This window comes from Austrofundulus limnaeus, unplaced genomic scaffold, assembly GCF_001266775.1.
Source record: "Austrofundulus limnaeus strain Quisiro unplaced genomic scaffold, Austrofundulus_limnaeus-1.0 Scaffold389, whole genome shotgun sequence".
In the NCBI taxonomy this organism is placed as follows: domain Eukaryota; kingdom Metazoa; phylum Chordata; class Actinopteri; order Cyprinodontiformes; family Rivulidae; genus Austrofundulus; species Austrofundulus limnaeus.
The window spans coordinates 1-18,505 of NW_013952791.1; the positions used below are offsets into that span (position 1 = coordinate 1).

Here is an 18,505-nt window from a genome sequence, read left to right on the forward strand (position 1 = left end):
GGTGTGCTGTCTTGTGTTTTCTCAACATATATTTTACATATCTTCTAATCTCTTTTTCACTCTTTCTCATTACATTTCACTTTTTTTTCTTTCTTCCTCTTTTTCTTCTATTAAAAAAATTCATAATATTGGTGTGGAGAGGATGGCTATAAGGGGAGAAGGGAGGCCATCAAAAAAAAGATTAATCAGAGAAAATGTAATATCACAAAGTTTGAAAAGGCAGTGTCTTTTAGTAAAATATGAAAATGCATGTTTTTAATGCGCTGATTTTAAGATTTCAGAGTCAGACATTTTTGAAGACGATTAAACAACAAAGATGATTAAATTAGTTTTTATTATTAACAACTGCAGGACAAAGTGAATGGGACAGAGTAAACATTGCCTTTGACCATTCTCTCTTCTYACTTCAGTAAACTTTTGTAAGTAAGCCCACATCAAAAGCCTTTTGTTTCAGGTCTGATCTAATCCCCTCACTGTGACTCTCACATGATGAAAGAATCTCAGGCCTTGAAGCGCTCTGAGGCTGAACACAGCAGGCTGACTCCACACACTCACTTCTGTCTCTCCATGCTGCAGATATTCTCCCCAAGATTTGTTTCAGCTCGTGCCACTCGGAGCTAAAAGAGCAGGGAGGATCGTCTCCCACGAACTGAGAATGATGAGCAGACATTTCCTAACGAAGACATTATCGTGGCCGTGGTCGAAGAAAGAAACCACTGAGAATGAAACCAGCCCACTAATCCCAAAGGTAAGTGTTTTACTCAGTTTTGTTTAGAACTTTTTTTCTGGTAAAATAGTTATTAATGTTCCTGAGAATCCCTATTCTTCTGTGTGATTCCAGTCAGGAGCTGCAAAAACGGAGGATGAAGAGCTTGGTCTTGTCACCAATGAATTCCAAACAGAGAGAAACTCTACATTTTCAAAGCTCCTCAGTTACTCTCTGACAGACTATTTCCTAAAATACTTCCTGTTCTTCTGCAACCTGGTGTTTACGGYTCTGGGCCTGGTGGTCCTCGGTGTGGGAATGTGGGGCCTGATCAGCAAAGAATCGTTTGCCCAGGAGAAGATCGGCACCGTCGGCACTGACCCCATGCTGCTACTCTTGACCCTGGGCCTCCTGCTGGCTGTGCTCTGCCTGACGGGGTGCGTTGGTGCTTTAAGAGAGAACAGCTGCTTACTGAAGGTGTTCTCGGGTACGGTGCTGGTGCTCATCACAGCTCAGGTGCTGTTCGCCATCGTGGCCTACAGCGCGCAAGACCAGATCGAAGGCCTTCTGCGCTCGGGGTTGCTGGCGGCCGTGGTGCGCTATCAGGACGACCTGGACCTGAGGTTCATCACTGATGAGATTCAGCTGGGCCTGCAGTGCTGCGGGGCGGACACCTACCGAGACTGGGAGGTCAACATGTGAGTGAGCCTGCCTGGGTTTCGTGTCATTGATTGATTGATTGATTTTATTTAGCAACAATATTGTATGTACATACACATCTAGTACATTCATTATTAGTACTTGGAGAACACAAGAAAGTGAGAAACACTGATTTCCATTGTGGCCCAAAAACTAAGTGACAGAGTTATATGGGGGGGAGAACAAAGACACAATGATGAAAAGCAAGGTACAGTGATGGAGATAAAGGTCATTGAGTTTCTGACAGTCAGGACGGTATGCAGGCACAACAGAACAGATGAGAATATGAGAAGATGAGTTTATGAGTTTGAGGGCGTAGTGAAGGGATTTAACTCCTCTTTGCGGAGACTGTTTAGAAGATCATTTACCTTTGATTTTAAATTCTCTATGCGGTGTATTGACTATATGTGTTGGGAGATCATTCCATGCTTTGGCTCCAGAATAGCTGAAAGAAGTCGGACCAAAGGATTTTGAGGTGGKGATAACTAGAGACAATGGGCTTGATCAGGTGTGGTGGCACTTTTCATTTACAGTGACCAGGGTCTTAAGACAGGAGGGAACGTTACTGTGCAGGCTATTATGTATGTGATTTAGCTTCAGTTGTTTTACTCAGAGGTGAACTGGAAGCAGTTGAGCCTGACCAAACTCAGAGTGACCTACTGTATATATGAGGATTGGTATTCAGGAGGTACCGGATAATTTTATTTTGTGAAGTCTGTGGCTGAATTTTCAGTTTTTTTGGGAAGGCCTGTATATCACAATGCACATGCATAGTCATAATGACTTCATATGAGAGATGAAATCAGCATTTTTTTGGTTTTAATGTTAAATTGTCTTGTCTGCCTGTACAKAAACTTAAGTTTGGCATTGGATTTTCTGATGACAGTGTCAGCTATTTGACTGCCTGAGAGTGATTCATCCAGCACACATTTAACACTTGGTTTGCTGGAGAGGGGGTGGCCATCACAATTAACGTCCAGTGGATCTTTACCATTGAGCCTTCTTTTGGATCCAAAGAGAATTATTTCTGTCTTTCCGAGATGAAGAGATAGCTTGTTGTCAAGCCATTCGTGGATAGAGTGAAGTTSTGATGGTCCTTACCAGCTGCTGGGAGAGCCGAGTCGTCTGCATATAAAAGCAGCTTGCAGTTTACAGCAGCAGACATGTCATTAACATATATGAGGAATAGTAACGGTCCGAGAATGGAACCCTGTGGGACTCCGCAWATCACTTTTGTTGTAGTGGATGTTATGTCTCTGATGTCTACGTACTGCTGTCTGTTATCTAGGTAGTCCTYGAACCAGTTTACAGCTGGTTTACAGTCGTTTCGTAAATCAAGCATCGGATGAAACAGATTAACGTTTAATTCGCTTGATCTCCTCAGATATTACAACTGCTCAGCTCCAGGCGTGCTGGCCTGCGGCGTYCCTGCGACGTGCTGCGTCGACCCCCTGGAGAACGGCACGGTGTGGAACTCTCAGTGCGGCGTCGGAGCCCAGCGGCTGGACGAGTTCACAGCCCAGAGCGTGATCTTCYTGGGCGGGTGCCTGGGAGAAATCTCTCGCTGGATCAAGCAGCACGAGGGCCTGATTGGGACAGTCGGAGTGGTTGTGGTCGGGGTGGAGATTCTGGCTGTGTTCATCACCATGCGCCTGCTGGAAAGTATCAACTGGCATAAATTTCACGGATAAGACAAAGTGATGAAACACAGCAGGATGTACTGTTATGAGTCACTGCTGTTTGAGTTCTTGTTTTYATTGTTTTTAAGTTTGACTTTCAAGATGTTTAAAAAGAAAAAGTGAAAATTTCAATACAAACTATTAAGGGGGAAAAAAGGAAATCACACTTATTCATAAAAAAACAGTGCTAGCCCGTGATGTACAGGCACTATAGGCAAATGCTAAGGGTGCTGTCCATCTAGGGGATGCTACAAATGTGGGATGAAAAAATATATATACTTTTTTATCAGAGTTTAGTAGATTTCTTCTGTGGAATAATCACCGGTTACTCCAGTGAATGAAGGTAACTTGTTCTGCGTGTTTCTCAGCCTGCTATGTTACTGCATGAGGTGCCGAGGAGGTTTTATGATCATATGATACAGTCTAACTCCTGGTGCTTAGCGTGTAAATAGATAACAAAATAAAGATAATGAAAGTTTCAGTTTTGATCTCAGATAAAATTCATGTTAAAGTCTAGTTTTCAGTGTTCTACCTTCATAAAATACTGATTTCATGTTGTTTTATTAATCCCAAGAATTTCGTAAAATGCTCTTCAAGTGGCTGGAAAATACACAGTTTTAAGTGGATCTTATGCTGTGTTCCAGTTGTAGCGGAACTCGAATCTCTAAAGTCGGACTGACATCAGTTTCGAGTTGAAAGCGTTCCAGTTTCAAACTCATCAGAACGTCGGAAAAAAAGTGTTTCTATTGTTTTTGCTCTGCAACAAAAACTGTTACAACWAWAGTGCTCTACWTGGTMTTTTGAGTTTACAAACAGCATTATATCTCCTAATAATCACCATAAAGTTCTACAAGTACGACTGACTTAATGTAAAGTAATCAACACAGAGCTGCTAAAAACCATAAAAGTAAAGAGTTTAACTCTGTGTTGATGCGAGGAGCAGCCATGTTGACATGATGTAATGTGTGCTCATGTTTGGTCATGTTGCGCCGACCTCTCCACTCGAAATTATGACATCAAGGAGCATTCAAGATAAAAATTACGACACAGAAGTGCGAAACTACAATTTCTGAGGACAACTGGAACGCAGCATTACACAAAATCTGCCAGGGGTGTAGACCCCTGGACCCCCCTAGAACTGCTTCCCTCCACAGCTGCTCATTAACATGAACAGTGAGATCTAGAAAAACTGCACGAGGGGCACCACCTGAAATCTTGCTAAGGGCGCCAAATTGGCCAGGACYGATGAAAACTACCATTTTTAAAATATGCTGTGTCCAATTGTTTTTGTTCCTCTTTCTTCTGTTCTTATCTTTTTAAACTAAATGTTCAGAACTTTTCATGCATTTTTTACCAGCTTGTTCTTGTTTAGGGTTGTGAGGAGATAAGGTCTTTAGCTTTCATTGGGGAAAAGTACAGCATGGGCAGATCACCAGTCCAGCAATGGGTCACAATGAGCTGGACAACCAATCAGACTCTTATTCTAGTAACAACTTTGACCAGCCAATTAACCACTTCATAACTCTAAGTTAAATTTAGCTTAAACAGATACGGTATATGCATTTTTTTAGAACAACACCTGACATAAGAGTGGGTTTAAAAAGGTAAAATTGTAATATTTGCCTTTTTAAGTAGAACATTTGGGTAAAAAGGGGGAATAACTATTTCCCAATGTGAATCCTTTATTTGCACAAGTCAACACTTTAACAGTTTCTGCTTCAAAAGAATATACATTTGATGAAAGAAAAAAAATCCCCAAATGACAATGAAGGGAATTTTTGAAGACATGTTCCTTTATTATATCCTATTTTTTTGTTTGTTTCTACTTTAATATATTGTTTATTGTGCTCACATGTAACCTTGCTCTCCTTGAAGGTATTTTTCTACAAACAAACATGTTGAAAAATTGCTTTGTGTTAGCTTAGCAGCTGAATAAAAACTGAGCTGTTTGAATTAAATATGGTGGATTTGAAGCTGWTTAGTCACATCAAGGCTCAAGAACATTTAAACCTTAAATTCAACTTTGCTTTAAAGAATGATGAAACAAACATTTACTGTTTGGGACGTTTTCTCTTTCTAAGAGGTCAGGTAGTAATAGGCAACCAGCACAGGCACAATTTTGAAAAACTCAGATATAAAACATGTTAAATGAACAAAACCATGTATCAAATCAGCTTTAAAAGATTAGAGGATGGAGGTTTGCCTCATGTTCCTTCAGTCTCTGCTTCCTGTTGTTCTTCTGCAGCAGAATTTGCAAGATTAAAAAAAACAGCCTGAAACAATTTTTAAAAATTCAAATCTTTATTCAGATTTTTTTTAAATATAAAAAACACAGAGTTATGCAGAATCTCCTGCTGGCCAAATCTTTAGTTCCAGCTCCCTCTGCAGCCTCCGGCAGTAACACACATTCAGCGTGAGTTCATGAACATGAAAATGGCAGCTTAAGARTCATGAAAATAGATTTACCAAACAAAATATCCTACATATTGACCAATGACACCATCCACAACATGCTGACATGTATTTAGATTATTGATCATTTTAGTGAGCTCTTTGCCATAGAAGTGGCCTGAGTTGGTTACTGCTTTACATTTATTTACCTTTGAATACAAAAAAAAAAGATTCACAATAAGGAGGTTTAAATGATGCCATACTGAGCGAGCTCATGGAGCTCTAGATGGCTGTATGCTTCCCAGGGGCAGATCACTGTGATGTCTGAAAGGAAAATCAGAAAATAGCCATTAAAGTAATTAAAAAAAAGGATTTGAAAGACTGGCTGAATGTTAAAGTTGTACTTACCAATACCCAGTCCTTCCATTCCTGGGATTTCCTCTCCAAAACTAACAATAAAAGTCAATTGGTTTTAAATGAGTAGAAATAGTTTGGTTTGAATGTTTTTTTTGCAGATAACCTTTGCAACATTCATGAAAGCGTGTTTGCGAGAAGCTTACCCAATGACCCCCCTCTTAGGAGGCTTGCTCTTGAACTGACGGGTGTTCCTCTGTTTGAACTTCGGGGGGCCCTTGTGTGGAGAACCAGGYGCCGTGGCTCGGAGAGGAGCTTTACCGCCGGTCTTTGCTTCAGGTTTGGGTACTTGTAGATTCATGCTTCAGTTCTCTTTGGTCACGATGTCATAAAAAAATAAACTTTCATAATGTTAAAATGAAGACAATGCCRTTTAACAAACAGGTATCAGTCAGCATGTCTGTTTCTTTGAGTTTTGTGGGGAAAAAAAAGTGTGAATTGCTAATTATTTAACCTGTACTTGCAAACACKAACAAATTAAGAAACGAGCTGCGGATACATCTAATCCGACGCTCACGTTTCTAATCATCTCCTCTCGATGCCTCTAATCTTCAAATCCTCAACATAATCAGATTACTCTCAGGACATGCTGAATTCACTTGTGGGTTTAACATAAAGATACCTCCCAAAAAACTTTCTTGAAGAGAGAAGCATCTGGMACTACTCTAAAACACCAGGATCATCAAAATGAAACTTTATTCTCAAACAGGAAAATCCTACAAAGACAAAGATATGATTAAACACTAGCATTTGTGATGTTATTAAAATAATCTGATGCACTCAAAGCTGAATATGAAGGTGKAATTATTTAATTACATCTACAAAAAAAGCTATATTACAATATAACACTAATTGCTTTTGTAAGACTAAATTAATCAGTTAGTAAAGAATCTGCTATTTCAGCAACATGCATTGTACAGACATGATGAATGAAAGTTAAATAAACAGAAAAAACTGAGGAATTATTATCTGCTTACTGGTCTGATTTTTTAAATATTTTTCTGAAACTGGTGACTAAAAACCAGAAAAATACATAAAATAATAATATTAATAATGAATCCTTAAAACAAATGGTTGCTTTTTGGCCACCAAATTTCTCTTAACTTTATTTTCCAAACTTCCTTTGAAATGGTTAAAAAAATAAAGCACTCTTTCAGAATGATGTGAATTTTACGAATAAAACAGTGGTCAAAGCATCCAATATGCACAGGTGCATCTCAGTCAAAAGCAGAAATGATTGTGTTGTGTCAGAAACTCACCGTCTGCACTCGTCTGTCCTCGTTGTGTTCTGTCAGCTGATGAGTCGTATTAGTGAAGGCCTTTTATTCTGTGAGGAGATTATGATGCAATCAAGAGCCAATAAACTGCTGTCATCACTTGTACGTATCAATCATTTTTATTTGGACTGTGTGTTCATGAGGGAGTTTGAAAGACATGAGGGGACATCAGTTCTCTGCTCCTGCATCGGTCCTGCAAGGATTAACGCCAGAGTTACATTTGCGTTTTCCRAAGAAGCAACAAAAAGCAAACAACAGTGTTATTTTCTTTAAAGATGTGCWTCAAACCTCACTATTTTCCCTCCTGAATCTGTTAGACAACTCCTGCAGCTGACAAAGTGTGTGTCATAGGTGGACATTCTCCTTTTGTCAGCAGTCTAGCAGACTGAGTTGCATTAATGCTGGTAATCCATTCCATCCTGCTGCACACAAATACACACACATCCGATCCATGCATGYGATGGTAGAGAGGAGCTTGTCTCAGTAATCTGTAATCAATCGCCTGCATGCAAGGACAATAACATCATGTCTCTCTTTCTTTGATGCATTCATGCAGCAAATAGTTTCTGAATAATAAAAGGCAAAAACCTTCAAATAACAGGATGTGTTCAACACATGCTAAGTAAAAACAGCTGTGTTATAAATCAGAAGAGGATATATCACATTGCAATGGGATTTGAAAGTCAAATAATGCACACTGGAGACCTGTCTGTTGTGCTAAATTAAAAAAGACCTTTTACAGGTTCACTGTAAGCATAATTAATTCCACATGAGGTTAAAATATTTGACTGGCTAAAGATTGTGCTCCAGTGATTCATCAGGATAGAAGTTGAAATCCTCCAAGTCTTCGTCGCACCAACCCAGTCCTATCCAAAGTCATTCAGCTCGGATTAGCTGCAGCCAAATGTCTGATTCTAACCCTACAATTTTGATTTTATACTAATCAGTGAAACTTTATTAGTGTTCAACATGTTTAAGTGTTACACATGTTACACATGTGTGTGCTCTGCTAAATGAACTTCTGCATCCAATAATTTGTTATATGTYTTGCTCGTTTAATGTTGTATTTTGTCATTCTGTTTTTCCTACTTTTATTTTTAAACATTTTGTAATGCATTTTTACCTCTTCCCTTGTCCTACCAGCATCAACTCTTCATGATCAAAATAATTTTTGAACTCTAATATTGTGTTTTGTTGCCACCTAGCGGTGAAACTGAAGCGTCACAAACCTTTTAGAGTCAATGTATTTCTCGTATGAAAGATCGTCTATAATGTAGATAATTGACTCCAACAAAACAGTTTGATCCGTAATGACCGGTTAACTACGAGAAACGTTTCTGAATAAAATTGTCAGATTTTTTTCTTCAAATCTGTAAAATTGTGGTGGGAATAAAGACAGACGTCAGTGAACGCCATTATGTTTTCTACACTTAAGCTCTCGGAAAAACTAACAGAGTGAGACGTCTTCTCTTATTTTTTTTCACCTAAAGTTTAAGTCCGGAAGTTGAATTCTGCATGTTGTACCACGTGTCGTGTGTTGTGGTTGTGAATGTTTTTAGCTGTCATGGGGAAACGAAGGAAGAATAAAATTGACAAGGCAGATAACCAAAAGGAAAAGGCCGGACAGAATTTGAGGTAACGTGGGGAAACAAACATTTAATCATAAAATGCTAAGTTAGCTAGCTAGTAGGTTCAGCTATTAGCTGTTTTTGGTCAGCCGTGAGTCATACATGAGTTTATTGCAACTTGTAAARGGAAGTTTGCAATGGATTGCCTTCCAGCGTTTATATTTTTAATTATGTGTGATCATTTTTTTCAGTAAAAAGACGCGGAAAAGAGATGGGAAACCCAAGAACGAGAAGGACCATCTCGAACACATCCCTTTCAGACTTCGAGAGATAATGAAGAGCAAAGACAAAATGAAAGCTGGATCTTTGGGATCCAAAAAGCTTAGAAAGGGTGAGCAGAAAACTTTTCAGATGCCTATGAAGCAYTGTTTTTGATTGGAACTAGTGACTAACCTGGTTTATTTTCTATCTTTCTAGCCTCCYCCTCTCACTTAAAGCTATATGATGCTTCAGATGCAGACCTACCTGCCCTGCAGTTCAGTAGGAAATCACATGAGAGTGAAGGTGCTTATGTGAGACGCATGGAGGACGAGACGAACTATGTCCTCTTCCTCTCAAAGAACCAAGTGGACAGAAAGCCCGAGCTTGACGCTGACAACCAGGAAAAGCCTGCAGGCAAGGAGAAGTCTGAGAAAAAGAAGGAGTGAGTCTGCAGTGATTTACATTTGTTGTTGTTTCTCACTGGATGCCCGACCTGGGCTCAAACMTGCAGCCTCRGGACTACAAGACGCTGACCTCCGTGTCGTGAATTGTAGTGCTGACACAGTAAAATAAATTGTAATTTTGATTTTGGTTTGAACTGTGTTAATTGTGTTTGATGTTTACCTGCAGGTACGCTAAAACAAGACAGAACAAGCTGCAACAGAAGAAGCTRGACAGAAAAGAGGACAAAACAGAGAGAGACATGTTTGTAGGTAAGAATGTGTGAGTACTCTGGAGAATGCATCTACTTTATCACATTTTGGTAATGTTTACCCTTTAATCTTTTAACCATTAAATACATTTTGTTGTGTACTTGTAGTCTTTAGGAGCGCAAAAAAAAAAAAGATCAAATTGTCAACATGTAAGTCTGGATGGACAAGTCTTCCATTGTTGACATCTTAAAATTAATTAGTAAATAAAACATTCCTGCGCCAMAAGATAGCCATAAACCCCTCTATCAAACTAGAATGGACCGCTCTGGAAGCTGGACGRGGGGCACTCTTTTGGATTTGAAGAGGCAGCCTCAAAACGAGTTGATCTGAGACACACCTTAGAAAAGGGGTGGAAGATGGGCTTGTGGAGTTACAATAAGGAGGAATTCAATTCCACTTTATRTAGACCCCAATTGAATGATTTAAATGTTAAAAAGAAGGATTTAAAAGCACGACTTGTCTCCTTTAAATGACTGATAGCGTTAGCAACAATTCTTCTTACACGCTATTCAGAATCRTATCTGTTGTTGTAAGTAAATGTGCTTTAATTACCCAAAAATTTTTGCCTGTTCTTCAAGGTTGTAATAGAAAATTGTATTTCTGTTTTGTTCAGCTGCTTTTCTGTGACAAAATTTGGAAACATGAAATGTTTTTTTTTTTCCAATAGATAATGTTCCTTTCGGTGAAGTTGTCATGGCCCCACCATCACTAAGTGCCAAACCCAAAAAAGCTCCAGTCAAAAATAAGGTGACTCTCCCCTGCAGCGACCACCTGTTGTCTCGCTGCTTTTTAACGCCCAGATAAGCGGTTTAACCGTGGGTTTTATCTTCTGCCTCTTATCATCAGAGAGCATCAAAGGAGCTGCTTCTCACCTCTCTGCTGGGCCACACCACAGCCTCTGCAGCTAAACCTTCCATGGCCAGACAGCGACTGGTGGAGGAGGAGAGACGGCGAGTCGTCGAGGCGTACCGTCTGCTGAAGAAACGGAAGCAGCAGCAAACCAAGACTGCAAGTTTCAAACCTTGAGCGGGTTATAACTTAACATTAAAAAAAACCTCTTAAATCAGGCACTGCAGAAGAAATGATCCCCACAGACGGTAACATTATGACCCTGAAGTGGGATTCTTATCACAATACAGACATTTTTCAGAGAACTAAAGTTGTATTTGCATCCACAGGCTGTTAATATGCGATAAATAATAAACATTGTTTATGTGACACTTTGATAATCACATTTGTTTTAAACAAGGTTGCAAAAGTGTGGACATGAACTTGCAAAAAGCACACAGCTTCAGTCAGTGCCGTACTGTTCTAAGTGTGTGCTTATTTGCATTTACAATCCACCTGTGTGTGTTTATACTTGTTAATTTGAACCTGGCTATGTTCCTGGACATTTTAGTGTCATGAGTAAACGTAGAAAGAAGCCCCTGGTTGCTGCTATTAAAGATTTAATCGTATTGTTGGTTTAAATACAAAAAAAAAAAAGAAAGTATTCAGTCAGATGACACGGAACACGTTTTACAGTAAATCACGTTAGGCTTTTTAATTGTGAGGTCCTTATGACAGCTTTGTGCAGATTTTTATGTTTGTAATCTTTCAAAGATTTGCTGTTATAAATAAGACTTGTTTAAATCTTAATCTCAGAACAAATACAAATGCATTGTTTGGAAAAACAAACATTTCATTCGTGCTACTTTTCAGTAGCGATCAGCCGATTAAGTGTGTTTCTAGGTTACGTTGTTTTCTCTGGTTTGTGAGTCAAATTAAACAGTTTGGACATTTTGTTTTCCCTCATGTGTGTTTGTCAACTGATTGTTGTCACAGTGATGAGGAAATGTCCCGAGCAGAGACAGCTGCTTGCRATCCGGAGCGCCCACTCCCCTGAGCCGAGCCCATCCACCACCGGTCGCTCATGTGTAAGACTCAGGGAGGTTACATTTGCTGCCGGGGCTGCTTTTCATTTCAAAGTGCGTCACTGACCAGGTATTAACATCTTATTAAACTAAAACACCAGCAAACATTTAGATCCTGTGAAGTTTCTAATAATCAACCATCAAGGGATAATGTTTTAAAATCATGCAGCGGTGAAAGGCTGTGCATAAAATAAATACACCTTTATTTGTTAGGTTCTGTCAAGCTGTTATTTGGATATTTCAGGCAGGAAATAATCTAACAACAGTACTGTTTTAAAGGAAATGAATTTGATTCCTTATATTAAACCTGTTCTTTGATTATGAGTCAAACTGTGAAAAAGATCTGTTTGTATTTTATATTTATGCTATGAGCTGAAGACATTAAAATATTTAAAAAAAAATTTAACATTTGTCCACTTGCTTACTCAAACAGAACTGCAGTTTGTGATCAATTAAATTTTTCAAGCAAGTGCTCACGGCTGCTGACGGTACAAGGTGGGAGTAATGGGGAGCCGACTCAGCTTGCTGCTAGGCAGCCGCAGCTCCCTGTGAAGCTATTAAGTGTGTGTGTGTGTGTGTGTGCGTGTGTGCGTGCACGCGCAGACAAGTGCAAGAAAAACAAATTCTAAGCAAATGTGTTCCCCCCGTGCTGCAAACTTTGAACAACTCATAACTCATTTCAAGTCAAAGCAGGTGTGCGTACGAATTTGTTTAAAGCTTTTTCTATTCAAATTTGCACCCCAAACATGAACCCATTATTAGCAGCTTATGTGCATTTAGAACAGGGATGTCCAAAGTGTGGCCCGGGGGCCATTTGTGGCCCCTGAGCTGATTTTTGTGTGGCCCCTGACTTCAGTTCAAAAATGATACTAATTTGTTTACAAATTTGTCGCCCCGGAACAGGTGTTTGATGTGGATGGAGACTTTCTGTTTATTATTAGGGCAAATTTATCACAAAATAAAATCTTAYAACAAATATTGGCAACAATACCAATTGTTTGTCTTTAAATAACCAGACTTGTAGCTTTTTCCACATCTATCTAGTGACGTCTACTGAAAAGCTGATTTTGCTGTGCTCCAATCTGCTTTTAATTAATTTATTAAATTCGTTTGAATACAGCGAGCATTTTCAAAAAAAAAAGCCTGACCTAAATCCTGATTTTATTGATCAGAATTGACTAAATTGGGTTATTTTTTYCCCCAATTRAAACCTAGAAAATTGCTAAATTTCTTTCAATAAGGGAAACCTGCAAAACACTTCTGGATAATTTACACATCCATTTCCAGCATGAAATCTGACTACTTTATTTGTTTAATTTAAGTATTCAATGCTTAGTTTATTGTTGAGCAGTTAAAGGAAAAATATCTTTGGCCCTCAAGTCCTTCTGACTTTATGGTTGTGGCCCACGTGACAAAATGTTTGGACACCCCTGATTTAGAATATTATAAACTTAAATGAGCATGTTTTATTTTTCGTCCTGCGTCTTGGTACGTTTCATATTATCCCAGCAGCTTGACGACAGTATAAATGTCAGTGCCGCTTTACATATTTCCCTACCTGTAAAACTTAGAGCAGGCAGTGCGACAGCCTGCATCCTCGTGTGGCATCATATGAGGCTTATCAGGTTAACATTATGTAAATATCTGCTGAAGCCACAGCAAAAGTTCCACTGATGTTTCAGTATATCACATTAGCTACCTTCTTACATTTATGTGTTCACGGCACAGAAGTAAAGTGAACTGAATAAATGTTAACATTTACAATTTATTTTTGACACATGATTTTTTTACACTACAAATATAAATAAAAAACATAACTAACATTTACAAAGCAACTAAGTGCATCAGGCCATAATAAGCAGATTAATAATTTACTAGATGTATGTGTGTACAGTTATTATTAGGCATATTAAAACTTAGTTAAATATTATTAACCCTTTAAAGCAGGTTTACTGTTTTACAATCAGGAATGAAGAGTTACAATTATGAATGTTGATGCTGGAGATAGTTCAGTTGTGATCTAGATATTTTTTTCTTGTCGCGCCGCTTTAGATTTAAAAGCAGTCAGAGCAACAGAAGAAGGGTTGTCAGTACTGATTAACCAGGTGTGTGAAGCTGTGATTTTCACCGCTTGCTTCAAACTATGTACAACACTACAAAACCTGGTTTGAATTAAGAAAAAAAGAAATGTTACTGAAGGCAWATCCAAAAAAATAAACATGGAGCACATTTTAGAAGTCTGTTAATAAACTCCTGATGCCTTTTTTTCTCCCCTGATGTGGAACTCAGGACAGTCCTTGAGACGTTGAAGACTCGACTGAACGAGACGGGGAGCTCCTGCGGCTCCCTGCTTTCAAAGACGGGGTTACGGCTCGAGGTATCATGACACTGGAGTCCATCTGTGGAAAGAAGCACTGAATATTACAGATGGCTTGAAGCTGAAAAACGTGATGCAAAAGATCTTTAGACTCACCATTGTCAGACCTCTGGAAATAAGGGCTATTTCTGTTGGCTGGTACACTGCACTCCGCAGCTGACCATTATAAACCCCATATGGAGACTCTGGCTTTGTGGATTCTGCTAAACAGAAGTCAAGGATGAATTAGTTATTATTCTGTAGTAGTAGTATATTACAGTATTAGTCATTTTATATTTTCTAGTCATCTACCATAACTAAGGAACCTATAACTTCTCATTTATAGTTTTTATTTAAAGAAGTAAGCCTAAAAGCTTTTGTATAGCTGCTAAAGAAAAATGAAACACCAAATATGTGTAAGTGTACGGAGCCCGCGAGGTGACACGGGGGGATTTTTTTTCCTTTTGTGTTCCCACGCAATACTTTTGCATTCCCTCTCAATACTTTTGCGTTCCCATGCAATTTTGTTTTGCGTTCCCACACAAAAGATTGTTTTGTATATGAACTGAATTAAATCAGACTTTTATTTTTGAAATATCCGGTTACCAAAACAGGATGTGTCGCCACAAGTTCGTGAAATTGACATTGATGTTGCGTGGATGTACTGTGTTAAAATATCGGCATATGACATACTTCCATTCGTGGCTGTGTGATATATTCATTCTGAAGCTGAATTAAAGCAGTAGGCTAACTTGCTAATGGTGAACATGTGAGTTTGCTAATAAACCGGCAGGCACAACAGTGACAAACTACTTTTGCGAGGTAACGTAAAAGGTATTGCGAGGTAACGTAAAAGGTATTGCGAGGTAACGCAATACTATTGCATGAGAACGCAAAAGAAAAAAAATCTCCCATGTCCCCTCGTGGGCTCCGTAGTAAGTGTACTCTTTCGTGCAAAGATCTTGTAGCGTTTGCTTTCCATGGCAATTTGCTATCCAAACGTGATGCCTGTCTATGATCCCCAYTAGTCCTCACCGTAAGGACTATTCTTCCTGGGGTCCACACAAAAACAAAACTCTACTCCAAAATGAAATTTACACACACGTATATGTACGCCAACATAATAGTATATACTGGTAGTTGGTGAAAAAATAAAGGACCTAGAGATAACAATGAAATCCTAATAAATATTAATATCCAGATTCATCCTAGAATCAGACGAATAGCTAATGTCTCGACTTGATGCTGTTTATCAAAACAAGAAAAAGACCAAAACAAGAAAAAGACCAAACTTTCAATCATTTTCTCGTATTTGCTACAATGAAAGAGTAATGCTGTAAACCACTCTGTGTTCTACACTGTACCTGACCGGGGCTCTTCCATGGTGAAAGCTTTATTCTCTACATAAAGATTCTCCTGTGTTGGCTCTGGCTCCTTCACTGTGTTGTCATACACCAGRCTCCTTGCAGGATAGACATCCTCCACATCAAAAGGTTGCTCCTGGTCTGGGTTCACTTGTGTCAGTAGGCAAATTTCTGGAATTGTATAGAAGCCAAGGAAGACCCAAGCATTCGACACAACAGCGACAGCCAAAGTAGGATCGTCCCAGCTGGGATTTCCAATCACTTGGTTTCCACGGACGTACATGAAAATCCAAACCACCCAGATGGCGATGGTAAAGAGCCCCGTGACCAGGATGAAAATGCCATCTCTGCGCCATTGCTTGTGCTTGTGTGTAAGCGATGGAGAAACCGTAAMAACCACCGCAAGGGTCAGAATCCCCACATAAATGAGAGCCATTACAAAGTCCTCATTGGCAGTGCTGCAGAGGAGATATGGGGTAACACTTCCTCCAGATGGGCTTCTGAYGGTGAGGACGAGCCATTCAGTGTTGATGATCACCTCAACGAGCCAGAGACCCAGAGCTCCCAGCCACAACATCCAACTTCTGGGTCCACGGGTGCTCCGCTTCAACAGGGAAAGCCACAGTCCATGCATCACCAAACAGGCCAGGCAGCCAGAAAACATTACTCCAAACAAGAACYTCCGAGCGGCACAGCTTGTAGAGTACCGACCCACAATGAAGGCAAACGTAAGCCCAAAGAGTCCCAACGTAAAGACTAAAACACTGGCCTGTAGAGCCACCATRCCCTTTCTTTTCTTGTCCGTCACAAATGGTAAGGAGGCCATGAGAATGATAAACAGGACGAAGGAGGTCATCACGCCCGCAGCAGCAATAGTCTCCAACACGACCCCCCACACCGTGGTCAGGTCACACAGGTTGTAATATATGGAGCTGATGTTGGACCCACATCCTTTTGGAGGGCTTGTCGCTGCCATTGCTTCACTTCAGACTTCTGTTTAAATGCTGCAAAAGAAATTTCGTTTACTTAGACGGTCAGAAACAAATTTTAATTTGCATCGTCGGCTATTAAAGAAGTCAAACAGATGTCAGTCGTTTGAAAGCAAAATGTTCTGTGTGCTATTTTCTGCATCACAACCTTGTTAAAGAATTGCACAAAAAATGATGTTTAAAGATTCATACCGAGTTTTTCATGAAAAAAAAAGTATTCAAGTCTGACTAAATCTAAAAACTGTGTTGCCAAAGGTGTTGTGTAACACTGAATTCGTAAACAAATTTATTTAAGTTAATTTTACGCTTCTACAATTTTGTGAAAGTTAAACTTGTTAGAAGATTTTTTAAAGGAAACATGCATTTTAAAACAATTTGCCTATTTCACAGAAATTCTAACAAGCAAACAAACAAAAGATTAGTGTTAATTTAAATTAGGTACAAAACAAGCCAACCGGCGGTTCTTACCTGGACTCAGTGAGAGCAGGTCCCCTTCTGTCCAAACGTAGATCCGCTCTGATGAGATTAACCAAGTCCAGAAACTTGTTTTTCTCCAGAAAAATCAAATTATCCCATCAAGCCACCAGACTCCTTAATAAAGGATCTACCTAGTCAAGTGTTCATTTATTTGGYTTTCTGGTTGGGATCACAAGCTCCATCTGTCGGCCTCTCCTTCTCGATTATTCATCCCTAATATAATTAATCAACCACTGGTCCCCTTAAAGCAGCCGCTCCAAATGCTTTGTATTCGTCTTCGGGCATTTTCTCTAATGACTGAGTTCCAACCACTTTTTTATCCAGCCCCTTTATCCAACCTCTCTGTTGACTGTGTACAGCTTTGCATATTCTGTTAGATTAGCACCCAGCCTGCRTATTTGTTTGAGGCTGCTTACATCCAAACAATGGGACCACTCACCTCACAAGTGAGACATTTATCCCTGCACTGGGACCCCACAGTCATCCAAAAATATGTTGATTTTCCAACTGGCTTTAGGGTTTAATTGATGCTTGGCTTTGATTACTTCTGTGATTAAAACGCATTATATTTTTACCAAAGATATTTTACTGTTTTGCGAACCCAAAATCGTGCCATAAATTGGGAACTTTGTTCAGTCAAGTTCATCTTTAATATTTTGACATAAAATAATAGTCATTATGGACACTTTCCCTGAGAGTTTGTGAACCACAGTTTTCAGCAGAGGACAAACATGGCAGAGCAGAGCCACCTGCTGGAAAATATTGTTAATGGAATGAATGCTATTTGAAAAAGAGTCAAATAAAATTACACAACAAAATAGATCTTTGTATTGATTTGTTTGAAGGCATGCCATTAACAAGCCATTTTGTATAGAAGAAGGTTAAAAGCTGTCATTGATTTTTTTCTTCATCTCTTTTATTTTTTCATTGCTTTTTCTTTAACAAATTCTGTTCACAATACATGTTGTCAAATGGAACAGAACTAAAAYAGAGTATTAAATACAGACAATGTCTGTTTTTGTGAGACCTTTTTACAGGGTATTTACAGACATTCTTGTTAAATTTATTCCGTTTTTAATACCGTCAACAATATTTTTTATACCAACGTGACTTTGAACTGCAACAGCAACCTCTTGAATTTAAGTGTGGGGTAATTAATCATAAAGTAATAAATTAGTGCCATTTTCCTACTCAACTCATAAAAACACTGACCAATGTACAATTATTTGTTATTTAACCCTAAACCAAGACAAAAATGTTATTTTATTATTATAAGGAAGGGATTCTTAGGTACGACGGAGTRTTAGGGTCACACAATGAGATTTTTTTAAATTATTATTATTATGACAATAAAGTCATAATTTATTTGAATAAAGTCATAATATTATGGGATTAAAATTGTAATTTTACGAGGATAAAGTCATAATATTACAAGATTAAAAAATTAATAATTTAGGTTCAGCTTCAGTATGTACGACGGACCACACAAAGATTTTTTTTATTATTACGACAATAGTCATAATATTACAAGATTAAAATCATAATTTTATGAGATGAAGTCTTAATTTTACGAGAAAAAAAAGTCATAATATTATGAAAAAAAAACGTTATAAATGTCATAATCTTAAATGGCCTGTCCATTTTCCATTCCTCATTTCCTCCTTATTTTCCTCACACCTTCTGTGGACGGTCATATGT

The 18,505-nt window shown here is 38.8% G+C and overlaps 4 protein-coding genes across 5 annotated transcripts; 2 read left to right on the forward strand and 2 right to left on the reverse strand.

Annotated features, from left to right (window-relative positions):
- The first annotated feature begins 516 nt into the window (after positions 1-516).
- On the forward strand, positions 517-5,042 carry tspan10 (tetraspanin 10). The gene is made up of 3 exons (XM_014023734.1): positions 517-748; positions 842-1,404; positions 2,790-5,042. The coding sequence occupies exons 1-3, from the start codon at positions 656-658 to the stop codon at positions 3,094-3,096; spliced, it is 963 nt and encodes a 320-aa protein (XP_013879188.1). The 5' UTR covers positions 517-655; the 3' UTR covers positions 3,097-5,042.
- Positions 5,043-5,366: 324 nt separating this feature from the next.
- pde6ga (phosphodiesterase 6G, cGMP-specific, rod, gamma, paralog a) lies at positions 5,367-7,588 on the reverse strand. Its single transcript, XM_014023736.1, has 5 exons — positions 7,460-7,588; positions 7,149-7,359; positions 6,036-6,201; positions 5,884-5,924; positions 5,367-5,799 (listed from the first exon to the last, which is right to left on the reverse strand). The coding sequence occupies exons 3-5, from the start codon at positions 6,188-6,190 to the stop codon at positions 5,723-5,725; spliced, it is 273 nt and encodes a 90-aa protein (XP_013879190.1). The 5' UTR covers positions 6,191-6,201; positions 7,149-7,359; positions 7,460-7,588; the 3' UTR covers positions 5,367-5,722.
- A 1,055-nt stretch (positions 7,589-8,643) lies between these two features.
- On the forward strand, positions 8,644-11,490 carry ccdc137 (coiled-coil domain containing 137). Its single transcript, XM_014023737.1, has 6 exons — positions 8,644-8,801; positions 8,986-9,125; positions 9,212-9,437; positions 9,626-9,708; positions 10,376-10,455; positions 10,555-11,490. Exons 1-6 carry the CDS (start codon positions 8,716-8,718, stop codon positions 10,732-10,734), a joined length of 795 nt encoding a protein of 264 aa, XP_013879191.1. The 5' UTR covers positions 8,644-8,715; the 3' UTR covers positions 10,735-11,490.
- Positions 11,491-13,372: 1,882 nt separating this feature from the next.
- Positions 13,373-17,499, reverse strand: LOC106528546 (G-protein coupled receptor family C group 5 member C). 2 transcript variants are annotated; one of them, XM_014023738.1, is made up of 4 exons: positions 16,799-17,499; positions 15,342-16,345; positions 14,095-14,201; positions 13,373-14,020 (listed from the first exon to the last, which is right to left on the reverse strand). In XM_014023738.1, exons 2-4 carry the CDS (start codon positions 16,315-16,317, stop codon positions 13,907-13,909), a joined length of 1,197 nt encoding a protein of 398 aa, XP_013879192.1. In that variant the 5' UTR covers positions 16,318-16,345; positions 16,799-17,499; the 3' UTR covers positions 13,373-13,906. The 2 variants fall into 2 exon arrangements, with proteins under 2 accessions (XP_013879192.1, XP_013879193.1); XM_014023739.1 differs by having other exon boundaries at positions 14,095-14,198; positions 16,799-17,498.
- Between the last annotated feature and the right edge of the window lie 1,006 nt (positions 17,500-18,505).